At 50.1% G+C, this 17,746-nt stretch overlaps 1 protein-coding gene and 1 long non-coding RNA gene across 3 annotated transcripts in view; both read right to left on the reverse strand.

The window, feature by feature from the left end:
• CES1 (carboxylesterase 1) overlaps positions 1 to 17,746 on the reverse strand; it is a 31,189-nt gene that overhangs the window by 4,408 nt on the left and 9,035 nt on the right. For both annotated transcript variants that reach the window (XM_045442796.1, XM_045442795.1), the window contains exons 4-11: positions 16,087 to 16,220; positions 13,547 to 13,700; positions 12,026 to 12,130; positions 10,964 to 11,068; positions 8,334 to 8,372; positions 3,765 to 3,905; positions 2,103 to 2,183; positions 1,710 to 1,857 (exon numbers count right to left, since the gene is read on the reverse strand). In XM_045442796.1, coding sequence (XP_045298752.1) covers positions 1,710 to 1,857; positions 2,103 to 2,183; positions 3,765 to 3,905; positions 8,334 to 8,372; positions 10,964 to 11,068; positions 12,026 to 12,130; positions 13,547 to 13,700; positions 16,087 to 16,220 — 907 coding nt within the window. The remainder of the gene's footprint in view (positions 1 to 1,709; positions 1,858 to 2,102; positions 2,184 to 3,764; positions 3,906 to 8,333; positions 8,373 to 10,963; positions 11,069 to 12,025; positions 12,131 to 13,546; positions 13,701 to 16,086; positions 16,221 to 17,746) is intronic.
• LOC123579176 lies at positions 5,506 to 8,327 on the reverse strand. The gene is made up of 2 exons (XR_006702666.1): positions 7,108 to 8,327; positions 5,506 to 6,866 (listed from the first exon to the last, which is right to left on the reverse strand). It is a non-coding gene; the product is annotated as an uncharacterized LOC123579176 (long non-coding RNA).

The raw sequence follows: 17,746 nt of genomic DNA on the forward strand, positions 1-17,746 counted from the left end.
GGGCTCTGTGCTGATAGCTCAGAGCCTGGAGCCTGCTTCAGATTCTGTGTCTCCCTCTCTCTGCCCCTCCCTGCTCTGCTCTGTCTTTCTCTGTCTCAAAATAAAAATAAATGTTAAAAAAAAATTTAAAAGAGAACGTATAGCAGATGTTTCTAGGTGGAGGAATTTAGAGTAATATCTAATTTCCTTCTTCATGTGTTTCCGTATCTTAAAAATTTTCCACACGTGTAGGATATTAATTTTATATTCGGAAAACTTTCTGTTTATCAAAAAGAGATCGAGACAAATACAAAATGAAAGAATAACATTGACAAAAATCTGTGTGGTCCTGGCAAGAAGACCCCGAGTTCAAAGTCATAGGATACCAGATAAAAAACACAAGTCCAGTATAGCTGGGACCAGCAGACGAAGCAGAAGAAGATGCCACAAGCCAGGCATGTATCCAGAGGCAAGACCAATGTTATGAAAGAGCAAATTTGACCCCAGGCGGCCCCTGGCTGAAGCGTTTCATCAGGACCCCCGGGAGGAAGAGACAGTAACTGGCTCCTATACCGAGGGCTTGGGGACAGGGTAGGTCAGCTCTAGCTGCTTTTTTATCATGCACAGAAAGTCCTGAATTTTAAAACCCCTCCGGCATGGTTAGATAGAGAACCATTTCCTGGCTTGTAGACTAGGTGAAGGAAGGGTCCTGTGAGGACTTCGTAAAGACGCCCCGAAGGGATGCATCCTTTCTAGATGAGCTTATCCAACCCTGGATCCACCTCACAGCCTTGGATCAGGAAGGTCCTGTGGTAGAGTCAGCACATCGGGACGGACAGAAGCCACCTGTGTACATGGACACTCTCTAGAACACCTGCCCCCACACCTCCCACTGCTCATTTCTTTTGTTTTATTTTGGTTTGGTTTTCTTTTGTTTTGTTGTTGTTGTTGTTGTTGTTTTGGGTTTGTTTGTTTTTTGTTTTTTTTTTCCTTTTTTTCTTTGTTTGTTTTTTGGTCCTAGACAAGCCTCCTGATTATATGCTTGGCTTCAGTCTACCCCCAGCTCTACCAGTTAACAAACCAGTTTGTAGCTAGCTCTGACCTTGGAAACCTGCCAATCTTCTAAGACCTGCCCTCTGGCCCCACAGACCACTGTAACTTCAGGGGAGGGGTCCCTGTGGCAGGTGCTGCTGGTGCCTCACCACATATCCAACTTCTGGACGTGCCAGCCTGACTTCCACCTCCGGCATCCCTTTGGCCACCAAGAGACCACACCGCCCGTATGTGAGGCAGGTGAGAGCTCCAGGGAATTACCAGCCCCTTGGGAACAGCCTTCAACTCATGGCTCATGAGAGTGAAAGAATAAATACCTCTGCCCCTTGCCACTCACACGGAATAGCCCCGAGACGTGACTGGAGACACGATAGCTCCAAGTGTCCAGGGAAGTCTGATTGGTTTCCTTCTCCTTTCGGGGCCACGTCTCCATTCTTCTGCTGGTGTTTTCTGGGGTCACCTCCCAAATAAGCTACTTGCATTCAGATTCTTTTCTCAGAGTTGGCTTCTGGCAGACCCAAAGTTCGACAGTGTTCCACCCCCGACCATATGGAATCGGCCTTGGAGGCTTGACCATTAGTGGTTGCCACATATCTGTCTATGCTGAGAAGTGAGTAGGACCGACAGTGAAGCTGGTGGGTTCAGTGTCCCTCTCCTGCCCAACCTGTGGGACTCACCTCTGTGGTAACGGGCCACAGTCACAGATGGGACACCAAACATCACATCTCCAATTGCTTCCAAGAACAGGTCTTTCTTTTTGACAGGGTCATCTGTCCCTGCTAAATACTTCTCAGCGGCCAGTGGAATCAATTCCTCAGGGATGCCCTGAAATGGAGCACAAGTAAAAGTGGCCCCAGCCCCCACCCCAGTGAATGACACAGAGAATGGCTTGCATTCGTGGTAAATCTCTCCAGCACTACCCTGCGTGGTGAGGTGGGAAAGGCAGAAAAGTGGGGGCAGAACCCTCCAGCCCCAGTCTGCATTCTGCCATCGAATTGTTCAGCTATTTGGGGCAAGCCTCTGCCCCTCCTTGGGTCTCAGCCAGTTCCCATGGTTCCCCAGACTCTTACAATAAGCGGGTAAGACTTCCACAGGAGTGACATGGCTGTCTTCTGGTCCAGCTTGCCTTCAGAGAGTGGGTAACCCATCAGCTGTTAAAACAAGTGACACAAGTGTGAATCATCAAGAATTAGCACAAAGAACCACACTTACCAACCAACCAAAGGTCACTTTGTCATGACTTGACAGACATGGGTTCCTGATGAGTTGGGTAAAATCAATGAGACAAACAAGCTTATTACATCCAAGCAGGTGCAAAAGGATAAAGTAAATGTGAAGAGAAGCTGTCCCAGGGCCTTGCACTGTGTGTGTGTGTGTGTGTGTGTGTGTGTGTGTATCAATCATAGGCAAGAATCCCCACCCTGGACATGGAGACACACAGGAGAGATTTATGCCTGGCTAGCGTTGAAGTAGAGGGCTCTGAGACAAAGAACACCAACCTCACAAATACCCCCACTGTCTCAGATGACCAAGGAAGCATCAAATCCCGCCATTATGGCTTTGGTCCATCAGTGACTTCTGAAATTTCTGTGCTCCATCCAAACCTCTGCACTGTCGAACTTGACCAAACTCTAGCTTGACTGCCAGAGTTTAAGATTTTGTCCCTAGGATTATCCCAGTTCCCCTTAAGGAGCTCCCGGACACCAGGGGAGTTTATTATTTATTCTGGCCCAAACCTGGTGATAGGTTGATAGGTCCCTGAACCCCCTTTAGAGCAGCTACTTTAGAAAGCTTGCAATTACAATTCTTTGTCTGCCCTTTGAGATGTAAATCTACCACCCAAAATTGTTTCCTCCAGGACCTTAGGGCCACCTTTTGAAATGCAGACATTCAGCCCCTAAGTCTCCTTTCTCCCTCTCAGTCCCTGTGACTCTGGTGGGCACCCTGCTGCAGCCTGCACACCACTGCCTCTGGACAAAGAGACAGAAATTTGTTTCTGGAAAAACAGCACTTAACAAATCGAGGTGGCCTAGTCCCGTGGACAGACTCCCCCGCCCTCCGTGCCCCTGTCACACCCCCACAGTGTCTTTCCTTGGCACATTCAGGCTTTTAACCAGGCTCCAGCCTTTTGTTGCAGGGACCTGAGTTCAGCTCACACTGGTCTCTCCTCCCTGCTGCGGGGGTAGAACTAAATAAGACTGTCCTCACCGCTTTACCTGGCATTGGCTGTGTTTATTTCTGACAGAGGGAGAGCACTTCTGACTTTTCGAACTTTCACCCCAGAGGGAGAAAGCTCCTCTGACTCCCCCAGTTAGATGACCAAGAAAGAGCAGGTGCGGGATTTATGGAGGGGCAGGGAGAGCACCAGCCCAGGTGGACGGGCCGCAGGGGCTCAGGCCTCACTCCTTAACTGGGAGTCCGTCCCTCTCCCAGTCTCGGTCTGCCCATCTGCCCAGTGATTATCCTTACAGACTCCCCCGGCACCCACGTTGTGGGATTCTTAGATTGGAAGACAGAGTGCTTGGGGAGAGGGGTCCCCAGGTGGCAGTGGGGCCATCCTGGAGAAGTTTCCCCACGGAAATGTCAATGCCCTCCCCTCATGGAAATGTGAAGGGGACAGCTGCCCTGGATTCAGAGGGGGGCCTCGAGAAGGAGGAGCCTCTGTGAGCAGAGATGGGAGGGGTGATGTGATGGGTGGGGGAGGGGAGCCTAAGGGGACCCCACAATCTCACCTTTGGAAGAAGCCAACCAAACTCATGCTTGTTGATTCCGATGATATAGGGAACAAAGTTGAATTTCTTTTCTGCCAGAATCTCTTCAGGCATCTTTGGTAACAGTACTCCATCCACCACGATGGGCAGGAAGGGATGGCTCTGGGAAGGAGGGCATCATGGTGTCTGGGCTTCTGCTCTCAAGGCCACACGCATATCCCCCTCTCCACCTGTCAGAGCAGGGGGCCAGCACCCCACACCTGCACGGCCACAGGCGGTGGCCACAGAACTCAGGCTCCTCCAAACAGGGCCAAGTGCATGTGACCCCAGAGGCAGAACTAGCATGTGGGAAGTCTGAGGGGGGCAAAACTCACTCAAACTGAAATACATGTATACATATCTCTATATATTTCCATACATTTATGTACATATAAGCATACATTAAATGTATTAAATATAAATATATTAAATATATAAATATGCAAATATATTTTAGTATTAAAATCTATAAACATATACATTTTATATAACTTTATATAAATACATAAAATATATATGTGTACATATATATATACACACACATATATATATACCGCACGTATATGTACAAATTTATATCTCTCAATTTGCAGTTTACATTTGCCTATGTGGGTCTCTAGAGTCCATTCTGTTATCCGTGGCTGTTCGGTTCTCTAAAGGCACCGTGGGCTCTGAACTAGCAAATGCGGGGCCACTGCTCGTGGGGAAATATGACGTCAGGTTCCTGCAACTATCTGGTCACATTTTCATCAACTCCGTTTTCCGTGTGCTTAAAGACACCTTGATGGAATATGCGTTGCTTACAAATAACTCATTATATGTAGTATTTATTTATAATAAAACACCAGCTGAGGCCTCACCATCTTCCTGGGCCCTCGGGAACATGTCTGGAACTTCCTCGCCTTGAGCCTCACGGCAGGGTTGTTATGCTTTCGTATCTGTGGTCATCTCACAAAACCACGAATGTGCCCGATTTCCCACAGCTTTCATCACATACTAGATGGTATTTAAGCACTTTCCCAAGCCGCCTCACAGACAGATCGGCAAGTTGCCCCTTCCTGTTCCTGGATGGGCTGCCTTATTGATCCCTTGCCGCTGAACTCACAGCCCACAGCACAGTCAGCCGCCCTGGAAGAAGCTGATCTAACTAACACACGAAGGCGCATCACAGCCTGGAACAAGCCCTCCCTCGGGAGCACAGGACAGTGCCTGAGGGGCCACTTGCCACAGTGAAACCATCAACAGAAAGCACAAAAATGCGGAAAACGTGGCACTGAGTAGACAGTGGAAAGGACACGTGTTAAGAGTATGAGACATGAGACAAGAAGCCACAGGCTTTGCTGCATCTCGAACGGGAGCCTACACATGGTCTCTCAGCCTTCTCGCCACTCTATGTCCATGAATGACAGTAAAAAGTGTCAGGAGTATCAGGGCGCCTGGGTGGCTCTGTGGGTTAAGCGTCCGACTTCGGCTCAGGTCATGATCTCACAGTTCGTGGGTTCGAGCCCCGCATCGGGCTCTGTGCTGACAGCTCAGAGCCTGGAGCCTGCTTCAGATTCTGTGTCTCCCTCTCTCTCTGCCCCTCCCCTGTTCATGCTCTGTCTTTCTCTCAAAAATAAATAAACGTTAAAAAAAGCAGTGTCAGGAGTATCCGTTTTGGGGTCACACATTAATTTTAGAGAGTAGATGAATTCACAAACACAGAATTCACAATTAATAAGAATCAATTGTACTTATCGGTCTATATTTAATTAAACACAAGCTGCTATTGATAAACAGTTCGCTTCGAGGAGGTAGTGAGCCCCCCACCACTTAAGGTGCCTAAACAGAGACCCGATTCCTTCTTAGAGAGAAAAAGCATGGATAAAATGATCAGGGATGGGCTCGCATTGTATTGAAAAAAAATGTCTCCATTTGAGGTTTTACCTTTGATGAAGATCAGTTACATGGGCACAGATTCAGCAGCACCTGACCCCCATGTCACCATCCGGGGAGCCGGCTCTGGGCGTGGTTATAATGCATATTTGGCCACAGTCGTTATTAAGAATGTGGGTTTTGGAGCCAGATTATCTGGACTTGAATCCTGGCTCTGCCACCTACTGGCTGGTAACTTGGGAAAGTTATTTCATCTGTTTGTGCTTTAGTTTTGTCATCTGTGAGACGGGTTGGAATAGGGATTAAGTGACCCAACTGGTGCAGAATGCTCGGCACAGTACCTGGTCCCGGAGGCAGCTCGATACACGTTGGAGATCACTCCTAAGACTCGCTGGCAGTGCTCCGGAGCCCTCGCCAGCTCCACGAGCCGTATTTCCAGCTCCACACGCCATGTGCCTGATCCCCCCCACCGGATGGCAGGCGGCGTTGGACAGCCCCCTGTGGCTCCAGGAAACTGCATCTGCCCTGCAAGGGCCGATGAAGAGACGACGGGCCATTTCTGGCAGCCACAGAAGGGGCTCAGCGGGACCGGCGCCCAAAGCCTAATCCAGAACGGGCACGGCCTGGGAGGGTCGGATGTTGCGGCATACTTTTTGCACAATGCCTGGCACACAGCAGTCACATGGACGTGTCCTGAAGGGATAACTCCATGGGGGCGAGGGCGTTCGTCTTGTAAGAAAGGTCAGCCTTTTAAGAAGGAAGTGACATGCCCTGACCTGTGTTTACAAGGGTCAGTCTGCGGCACCGGGGGACGAGGGTGGGGGGAAGGAAACGTGGAAGATAATCAAAGTCCAGGAGAGGGACAGAGGGGCCATGATCTGACCGAGGTGGCGTCCCACGGAGGCTGACAAGTGACACCAAGAACAACACGATCGCTTCCCAGTGGCTGCCCTGTGTGGGCCTCGGGCATTCCCAGGCTCGGGTCAAAATCCCAGGGGCTTGCTTCACCACCCTCTTTCTCTTCTGCCCCATATCCTGTCCATTAGCAAATCCCACCAGCCACGACTTCAAAAATACCCAGATGCCACCCCACTGTCTCACCACCCCCTCTGCTACGGGCACAGCCCAGGCTGCCATGACCTCTGGCCTTGACTACTGCAGCTCAGCGGCCTCCCAGATGGTCTCCTGGGGCTGCCTACCCTTCCCTACCTTCAATTTCTTTTTTTTTTTTTAATTTTTTTTTTCAATGTTTATTTATTTTTGGGACAGAGAGAGACAGAGCATGAACGGGGGAGGGGCAGAGAGAGAGGGAGACACAGAATCGGAAACAGGCTCCAGGCTCCGAGCCATCAGCCCAGAGCCCGACGCGGGGCTCAAACTCACGGACCGCGAGATCGTGACCTGGCTGAAGTCGGACGCTTAACCGACTGCGCCACCCAGGCGCCCCTACCTTCAATTTCAATGCAGCAATCAAAGAGCCCTTTTGTAAAACCCAAGGTCAACTCACTCCTCTGTTCAAACCACTCCCAACACTTCCTCATCTCACTTGAAATGAAAATCCAGTTCCTTTAAAGGGACAGCCCCCACCTCCCTTTCCTTTCTAGCTTCAAGCCTGTTCTCTCCTCTGACCCCCTCCACACCAGCCACACAGGCCTCCTGCCTCAGGACCTTTGCAGCTGCTGTTCTCTCTGCCTAGGATACTCTTCCTCCAGTTTACCTGACAGCTGCCTTCCTCTCTGCCTCCAGAACTTGGCCCAGATGTCACCTTCTTCTTGAGGTTTCCCTAACTCTGCTATGCAGATTCAAACCACAGCAAACTCTATACCCATTTCTCACTTTCTTTCCCCCCATAACAAGGACCCTTTTCTGTTACTGTACTCTTCCCTCACTCCAAGGGCATTGTATCTGCTTTGCCTGTTTTGTTGCTGTTTCCCCAGCTCCTAAATCAGGTCCTTGCACACGGTAAGTGCTACTTAAATCTTTGCTGAATGAATGAATGAATCTCCCTGAATGCTCACAACACCTTTGAAGGCAGGTGCTGCTGTCCATCCCCAAGAGAGAGCAGAGAGCACAGGACTGTAAATGTTGCAGAGATAATGTCTCAGAACCTGTCAACGTGCTGGAAAGTAGGAGGGGAGGAGGAAGGAGATGGGGAGGCTGCTATGGAGTTCTGGTGTGGCTGGGAGGAGGGTGGTATATCCTCAGGACTGAGATTCTCAGCCCCTTCCGGACGGCCCCTCCAACAGTGTAGCTTGGACAGCTAATCAACCCAGCAGCCTCCTGGGAAAGGCGTGAGCTCCTCAGTGAAGGCTCCTTAAGAAACGCTTCATCCAGCTAGCTCCACAACCCCATGGTGGAAGTTTCTAGTCCCAGCCCCCTCCTGAGGAGAATTTCTGGGAGCAGGAAATGTAAACAAGAAGTGGGCAGTAGGCTGGGGCCAAGGGACACAGAGTTGGTAACTGGGAGCTCTGGATTGGGAATCAGGGAAACCTGTTCCAGTCCCATGACTAGTCCACCAGGCTGCGTTATCCAGGCAGGTCACTGCCCCTCTCTGAGCCTCGGCAACGTAAACACAAGGAGTTACCAAGAGCCCACAAGGGAGGGTTCATTCATTCTTATTTGACTAGAGCTTAAAGGTGTCAAGAAACCTGTAATCAAGAAACCAAAAGTCCTTACCTCTCTGGGGTCTCCATATAAATCAATAGTGAAAAATTTCTGTGAAGACAAAGGCAGAGGGTGTGGGTGAGAAGGCTTCCAGGGACAAAAGCCATGAGAGGTGAGCCAAAGGTGTCAGGTTCTCCCTCCTGGTGCCACCCTGGCTGGACTGAGAGGAAGTGGGCAGGACACTGGCTCCCCTGGGCAGGGGCACAGGTGTAGGTGTGGGATGGGGGAGGGAGGCGCTGGAGAAAACGTCTGTTGTTTGTGCCTGCCCTCCATCCATTTCCCCTACTTGTTTCCCCAGGCAACACGACCCCAGTATTCCTTTGGGGGACCTCCCTCTTCCCCACTCTCACTCCATAAATCCAGGCATCTGTATGTGACCTGGGGTGCCCCATCTCCCTGACCATAGAGATTAGTTCAGGTATGGGCACGGGCCCATGTTACTCCAATAGACTTTACCCCCCAAATTTTTGCTGGAATTATTGTGAAAGTTTCTAAATGGATAGGAATGTAAGTCTAGATGCTGTTGCTATCTTTAACCTCCCCAGGGAACAAACTTGCCTGAGAGAAAAAAAAAAAAAAGCTGAAAGATAGGGCAGGTATATTCTTAATATCATATGTGCATCTGGATCCAGCCATGCCTGAAGCCATGTATTCCTCAACTGTGGTTTAGTTTTCAGTTAGTTTCATGAAGATTTTGTTACAACACATTTCTTTTTCCACTCAAGGCATTTTGAGAGGAGTCTCCTCTTGTATAAGAAAGTCCTGACTTAAGCAAACTCACTGAAATTCACCCCAACCCATGCTCCTTTTTGCTGTATATTTGCTACACTGTAGCTAACGGGTCTCACTAGAATGTAGCAAGTGACAAGTAAGGTATTCTTTATTAGGGCTGTAGCCCTACCAGTCAGTGAGTTGTATGTCTGTGTGCCTGTGTGTGGGGGGGGGGGTGGGGAGGAGTGTGTGGGTGTGTTTTGGGGAGACACTCTATATCAACTCAGAAACATAACATGGGCTGTTAATTTCTCTGGGTTTTCTCAAAATCACCAAGTCTCTCCTTATAAACTGAGTCTTAAGTCAATGGAGAATTGCTGAAATAAAACTACCTCTTTCCAGGAATCGGAAATAATTCTGTTTTTATTCTTTGAATGCACTGATCACCTTATTTGAGACTGAGAAACCAAGATCCAAGCCCCAAGGCTTTGGACGTTGGAGTTAAGCCAGGAAATAAAACAGAGTCCAGTGCCAGAGGCCTAGCCCTGGGGGGTCCGGGAATATCCTTAGAGGCTGAGGGTTCAGATGAGAGTCCAGGGGCTTAGGATACACCTTAGCTCACATTCATACCCTTCTCCCACAAAGGGAATAGTTCCCATTGGGCTTACATGCTGTATTTTCTGGGCGTCCTTGTGATGACACTGTCATAGCCATCCATCAGTCCTCAAATGTCCCTCCTCTGTGAAGCATCCCTACTGACTATTATGAATGTTTCCTCTCTGTATACTCCCACCACCCTTAACCCATGAAGTATATGAGTGTGTTTGTCCTTGGACAGATCCTCATAAGCAAGGACTGTATCTGATTAATGTCTGCATCACCCACCCAATTACCCTTCTCCATACACCTAGGATGGATGGAGGGAGGGACGGATGGATGGACAGATAGATAGATGGATGGATATAGATGATGGATGGAGTTGGTCAATACAATGGCATAAGGGTGAATCGGACAGATTGGTAGATAGATCAACAATAACTAGGTGAGGGATGGATCACTGATTTGGGATGATAAGTGAATGGTAAGTGAAGATACATGGTGGTTGGATAATGTAGAGATGACTGAAATGAATGAAAGTTAGGGATGGACTGGTATTAAACTGATAAAAGAACATTGATGAATTGGACAGACTGGTGGATGAGTAGACAAATACGATGATGAATGAATTGATGGATGGATGGGTGCTCTAGAATCACAATGGAGGCAGAGTCTCAGAAAAGCCAGAAAATTGGGCCACTACTGGGATATAATTGAGGTAGTTTCTAAATTAAACAAGATAAATTGTGACAACCTTCCTTAAAAGCTTTTTTCTTAATATCCCATCCTCAAAATTCAGAACAGTAGTTATCTCTGGGAATATGTAATGCTTAATTTCTTAAAAATACATTTGGAAACAAGAATGGGAAAATAGTAAGTTTTGATAGAGGTGAGAGATTATGATACAATTTGTTCATTATGCTGTTTTTCAACTTTGCAAATGTTTGAGATATTTCATAATAAAAAAGAAAAAAAAGAGGGGCGCCTGGGTGGCTCAGCCGAGTGAGCATCTGACTCTAGATTTTGGCTCAGGTTATGATCCCAGGGTCATGGGATCAAGCCCAAGTTGGGCTCGGTATGAGCATGGGGCCTGCTTAAGATTCTCTCTCTCTCCCTCTGCCCCTCTCCCCAGCTTGCATGCTCCCTCTCTCTCTCTCTCTCTCAAATTAAATAAAGAAAAAAAAAAAGAAAGAAATTCCCATTCAGATCCAGAGGCTGACACTGTTCCCCAGGGGAGAGACACTGTCCCAGGCAGGTTTCTAGGTCAAGGGGACTGCTGAAATAATGAAGCCTGGCTGGAGTGCTGGCGTGGCCACGAGAATGGATACACCTACCATCTTTCGCGATATCTCCAAGAGCTCGTCTTCTGTCTTCTGACGCAGGCAGCGAACAGTGACAGCCGAGGTGGTGGTTTTACACCCAGCAAAGAAAGCAATTTGCTGCAGAGATCACAAGGAACAGCAGAATTCAAGAGCCATGTCCCTTCCCTCCATCAATAAAGAGCTGTTCTACCCCGACCTTCATTTTTAAAGACAGCGGTGGGGGAGCAGAGAACACTCTAGACCAGCAGGTGGGGGTCCTGGGTCCCGTTGTGCCAATTAGACAAGCTTTGTCCTTATTCCCCTGTCTCTGTTAAAATGGGTGTAACGATCTCCAAGCTGAGCGTCTAGAGGGAGGGAGCGCAGGGCGGGGGATCGGGGCGGGGGGTGGGGGGCTGTAAGAGCACGGAATCCAGAACCACACTGCCTGGTTTCAGATGTCTTTTCAGGAAGCCTTACACCCTACACACTAGCTTCGGTGCTTCTTTTGGATTACGTTATGACATCAGACACCTCTGTTTTATTGCTCTTATCAGCTGAGACTTTATAATCTGTGTGATTATGTAATCATTAATCTGTCTCCTCCATTACAATGCAAAATTCATGCGGCTGTCCCCAAATTATGTGATGAATGAATGAATGAGTGAATGAATGAATTCTCCGGGAACCCACCCCAGCCATGAGGCACTTAAGGAGGAGCCACTCCAGGCCCACATCCTGCTAGTGGGTTCACCAGAACTGAGACCCTGAGAGACGAGACGTGGGGACAGTCCGCTGCCCACTGTGTGGCCTGGCAGCCCGCCTTGGCACACTTTGGGAAGAGTGCTCAGTGGACAGAGCACCATGCTGGCAGTCCAGAGCCACGTGCTCGAATCCCAGCTCTGCCCCGATCCCTCGTGGTCCCTGGCAAGCTGCTTCCACCGTCCGCCCCAGTTTGCTCAGTGGTAAAACTGGGAGGCTGGCTGCAACATCTCCTCGCCCTTCCAGTTTCATGACTCTGGATGCCCTGGCAGGAAAGTCCCCTGAAGACTCCAGGGGAGCAGAGCAAAGGGTGTCAGGTGACCCAGTGTGACCCACCTGAGCTGCATCCTTCATGTCTTTCTTGACCAGGGCAGTAGTGAGGGCCACGCCACTCTCGGAGATGGCCCGGTGGAAGAGGTTCTTGGCCAGTGGAGATAACACCTGGCAGGAGAGTGGACGGAAAGAGAGTTTCTGCTTGTGTGGAGGGCTTTTCAAGAGCTATCCCATCCACAGCTCTACTCTGGCCCATTCCTTTGAAGACCCTGGCACTCAGTAGACACGGCAGGTCCTTGCCTGGCCAGGCCTGGTCCCAGGCCGATCCTGGGACTGGTTTCTCCAAGAGAACCTTAGCTGGAGAGAGCCAGCAGCACAGAATGAGGGGAGAAAAGGAAGTGTTATGATCGCACTGATCCTAACAATCAGAAGTATCTAAACACAGTGTGGCAACTCCTGGCCACACTTTAAATTTTTTTTTTTTTTATTTTCAACGTTTATTTATTTTTGGGACAGAGAGAGACAGAGCATGAACGGGGGAGGGGCAGAGAGACAGGGAGACACAGAATCGGAAACACTGGCCACACTTTAAAGACACAGTTCTGATTCCCCATTTCCATTACTCAGGATTTATCCTAAGAAAAGTGATCATAACGTTTATAATATAATTGGGAATAACCTAAGCTTCCAATATCATGCAGTTGAGAGAATAAACCATTTTCCGTTCTTACTGTGGAATACTGTGCAAATCTATACCATGGAATACCATGGAATCTACAACAAAATGATATTAGTGGAAGAGTGTTTAATGTTCAGGGAAGTGTTTCCATTATAAGATATGCTAAGGAAGGGTTTTGTTTAAAAAATCTTAGGTAGATAAATGATAGATAGATCAATCAGAGATAGATGATAGATAGATAGATAGATAGATAGATAGATGATGACATTCAAAATACAGTAATGGTGCTGGCCCTCAACAGTGAAGGGGCTGGAGGGTGTTCTATGGCTCCTAGCACTTTGTCAGCTGGTTTCCATCCCTGCTTCTCTCAGCGGCTCCCCAGCCTCATTCCCCACACCTGGCCCCCAGGGGCCCCAGGAGCCCACACGGCTCCCCCATCCCTTCCCGACCCCACTTCCACCACCCTCCCCTGGTCACACACTGCCCCCATCCTGGCTCCACCTCTGCCCTGCTCTGAGCGCTCACATCCCCCGACAGGCAGACCTGGCTTCAGGCCGAATAGCGACGCTGTCCAACTCTTATTCATAATCCATGCTCACCCTACCTTCCAGGAGAAATGCAGTGAATCCTAATGTTAAGATGAGTAGGAAGGAGAGAGAGAGCTGGAGCTCAGCCACGTTAGAAGAGGAGGAATGTCGCCGCTGTGGCTGGGGCTGGAGACTCTCAAGGACCCAGGACACTAGCCTGGGCTCTGAGACTCCCGGGGACCATTAGCCCTCCCCACCATCTAATGCCGTGCAGAGTAGGGGCAGCCCTAGATCCAGATCTCATAGGGAAAGGTGCCAACAGGGCAAAAGGCTCCAAGGAGTCTCATCAGTAGCCGTACCAAGGCCAGGAACACTTACAAGAATAGAGACGCTGATACCTCCTGCTGACTCTCCGAAGATAGTGACAGAACCCGGGTTCCCTCCAAAGTTGGCAATGTTCTCCTGGACCCAGCGAAGTGCGGCCACCTGGTCCAAATGACCCCAGTTTCCCCGACTGTGTTCGTCCCCTGTGCTGTTAAGAACAGGGTGGAGGCGGGAGCACAGACTTCATGGCAGGGCTCTCAGGACCATAAATGGGGCTGGGGGCCCTAGGTGAGTCTTCTAGTAAAAGACTGGGCTTCCACAACCCTGACACAAGGGTCGTCTCCCGTCTTCATTTCTGTAGCCTTGTTCTGTTGTAGGGCTCTATAGTCATTCAACTGGGATCTATTTACTGAGTGTCTACTTTATGCAAAGCACTGTTCTAAGAGCTAGGAGCACATCTGACAACGAAGCAGGCAAAAATCTCTGATTATACAGAGCTCACACTACAGATCACACACAAACAGATAAATACAGAATATGATGTCAGATAGTAAAAGTATTCTCAGGAAAAATAAAACAGGGTGAGGGAAAAGGCAGGAGTAGAGCAGCTGGGTCCTATCTCAGATCACATGACCAAGAAAGGCCTCTTTGAGGTGGTAGCGTTTGAGTAGAGACTTGAATGGATGAGCGCGTGAGCCTTGCACATATCCAAAGAAGGGAATGCCAGGCTGAAAAAACAGCCGGTGCAAAGGCCCTGGGGTCCAGTGGACAAAAGTAGGAGTGTCGGACATGCAGCTAGAGGGCTCTGTGGGCCTTGGTAAGACCTTTGATGTCATTGTTAGCAATGTGGGAATCCATTTCAGGGCAACAACGAGGTTCCATTTATGTCTTCAATGATCGCTCTGGCTACTGTCTGGATTAGACGTAAGCATACAAGGAGCAGGGTTATAAAAGTAGGTGGTTATTACAATAGTCTAAGAGAGAGACACAGAGGGCTGGTTAGGGGCCATAAGGGTGGAGGCGAGAAGTGGTTGGATCCTGAATATATTTTGAAGGTGGAACCGAGAGGATTTGCTGACCCGACTAGATGTGAGAAGAAGACAAGTCAAGGGTGCCCGCTAGTCTGATATCTGGAGCAGGTGGAAGGAGGGGCTTCCAGTAGCCAACAGGAGGCGATGTCAGGAGAGTAGGAAAGTGCGGAGCAAGGAGCGGTGGGGGTCAAGGGTTAAGTTTGTCCCCGTGGAGTGTGGGGCCCTTCAGACGTCCAGTGGAGATGGCAGCAGTTGCAGGTACTAGTTAATGCCTTACACATTTGGGTTTCCAAGGAGAGGCAGGGGTTGAAACGGGGAGCTTTGAATGCGGCCCCTGAGGTCACGCAGGGGGCCAGTGGAGACGGAGAGGGAGATGCACATGGAGGTTAGAGGGTCTCGTGTGAAGAGTCGTGTGTGGATGCTGCCGAGGTTGGCCCAAGAGCTGTTGGGTCACTGGTGACCTCGGCCAGAATGCAGTGGTGTGTTTGGAGAGGAACCCTGACCGGGGTGGGGTGGGCAGAGGGCAGACTGGGAGGGGCAGCAGCAGAGAAATAGCTAATATAGCGGTTTGACTGTAACAGGGAGCAGAGAGACGGGCCACGGCTGAGAGAGGAGAGGAGTCTCAATGATGGCGATTCATCCCGAGGCAGCACTCACCTGGGGTAGCCCTCCTCCAGCCCTGGGGGTCTTTCTTGGGAGCAGCCCACCCCCGGCCTACCCTTCAGCCATCTCAGGGTCAGAGGGACTGTGTAACACAGAGGTAACTGTGTCCTGCAGGGAAACTGGTCCCTGCCCCATGGAGACTCAATCGGGAAGACACTTGCCTTCACTCACTTGGGCCAAATTCCAAAAAAGGAAACGGGAGGAGTGGGTCTGACATTCCTCCCAGGGGGGCTGTCCACTGGAGTCAGATGCACCGACAACCTTCAGCTCCAGACACCCGTTCCTTTTCCTTCACCCACAAGGATGCACTGAGTTCCTGCCCGGACCACGTTCCTTCCTTCCTTTCTCATGTGGTAGCCTCTAAGCGCCCGCTGCATGCTGTCTCGATAGATGTGTGCAATGTGCTGGGACAGCACAAGCGAGAAAGAGAAGAGTATTTCAGAGGGTGTAACATTTGGGTTGGGCCTTGCAGGATGAATAGAAGTTCATCAGGTACCGCCGCCTGGGTGGCTCAGTCGGTTGAGGTGTCCAACTTCGGGTCAGGTCATGATCTCACGGTTCGTGAGTTCGAGCCCCACGTCAGGCTCTGCTGTCAGTACAGAGCCTGCTTCAGATCCTCTGTCCCCCTCTTTCTGCCCCTCCCCCCCAAAAATAAACAAACATTAAAAAAAAAAAGGAAGAAGTCCATCAGGTAGAACGGGCATTCTAGGTAGAGAGGATACACCTACAAAAAGCTCAGAAGCAAGTGGACCTGTGTGGCTGGGGAAGGAGAAGATAGGTAGAGCACAAATATGAAGGGACTTGGATGCTTCACTAGGGAACCTGGCCAAGATCCCCTCGAGGGCTGACATGATCAGAGCTGAATCCTTGCATCCTTGCTTTGGGGCCAATGTATCTTACCTGAAGTATCCCCAGATGCCCAGGCGGTACTGAATGGTCACCACCACCACATTTTCATGGGCAGAGAGGGCCAGTCCACTATAGGTTGATGCTCCGCCCACCATCAGACCCCCTCCGTGGATCCACACCATCACCTGGACAGGAGGGAAGCAACCGTCCCGGTTAGAGGAAGCAAAGCCGGGAAGGGCCTCAACAGGTTATCTGCTTTGGTCGCCTACCTCTTGACCGTGACCCAAGGGGGCCGATCCCTGAAGTCCACTAGTCCCCAGCAAAGTGGGAGCAGGCAGGTGCTCCTTTCTTCTGTGCTCCCAACCGGGGCCTGGGCCACCACCCTACTCGGTACACCCTGGCTGTCCCTTCCTGGGTCCCCAGCTCCAGTGTCACCAGGCTCTTCACGCTGAGAACTTCATCATGGGAGCAGCCGAGGTTGAGAGTACCACGTTCTCCCCAACACCCAACACTCCCATTGTCCTCATGCTCGGACTGTTCCCACAGCCCTGCACGCCCTGCCTGCCGCAGCCCTGTATTTCAGCCTCATCTTACTTACCTCGTGTGTGGTGAATTAAACGGCTCTGGCACATGAATGACTGTCTCAAGAAGCACATGTGCCCCCAGTGGGATTTCTTTCAAATATACCTTCCTTCTGCCTCCTCTGCAACCCCAAATCCCACCCATCTTCCAAAGCCCAGCCTAAAAGCCACCTCCTCCAGTAAGTCGTCATTCATTTGACCGATATGATGTGAGAACCTACTATGTGCCAGGGACCACGATAAGCCTTGAGGATGAGGGTAGACACGGCACTTCATAATGCTTGGCCCTGGCATGTAGGCGCTCACACAGCCAGGGAGTAAGAGTGCTTGAAAAATAATACTGTAATAGTTTTATTAATAAAAAAAATTGGGGGTGGGCACCTGGGTGGCTCAGTCAGTCAAGCATCCAACTTCGGCTCAGGTCATGATCTCACAGTTGGTGAGATGGAGGTTCACATTGGGCTCTGCACTGGCAGCATGGAGCCTGCTTGGGATTCTCTCTCTCCCTCTCTCTCTGCCCCTCCCCTACTGTCTCTCTCTCTCTCTCTCTCCCTCTCTCTCTCTCTGCCTCTCCCCCACTGTCTCTCTCTCTCTCTCCCTCTCTCTGCCCCTCCCCCACTGTCTCTCTCTCTCTCTCTCTTTCTTTCTTAAAATAAATAATAAGCTTAAAATTTTTTTAATGATTTTTTTTTCAACGTTTGTTTATTTTTGGGACAGAGAGAGACAGAGCATGAACGGGGGAGGGGCAGAGAGAGAGGGAGACACAGAATCGGAAACAGGCTCCAGGCTCTGAGCCATCAGCCCAGAGCCTGATGCGGGGCTCGAACTCCCGGACCGCGAGATCGTGACCTGGCTGAAGTCAGACGCTCAACCGACTGCGCCACCCAGGCGCCCCAATGATTATTTATTTTTGAGAGAGAGAGACACACAGAGCATGAGTGGGGGAGGGTCAGAGAGAGAGGGAGACACGGAATCCGAAGCAGGCTCCAGGCTCTGAGCTGTCAGCACGGAGCCCGACGTGGGGCTCGAACCCACGGACTGGGAGATCGTGGCCTGAGCCAAAGTCGGACGCTTAACCGACCAAGCCACCCAGGTGTCCCCAAAGATAATAAACTTAAAAAAAAAAAAAG

The sequence above is a fragment of the Leopardus geoffroyi genome, chromosome E2 (assembly GCF_018350155.1).
Source record: "Leopardus geoffroyi isolate Oge1 chromosome E2, O.geoffroyi_Oge1_pat1.0, whole genome shotgun sequence".
NCBI classification, from domain to species: Eukaryota; Metazoa; Chordata; class Mammalia; order Carnivora; family Felidae; genus Leopardus; species Leopardus geoffroyi.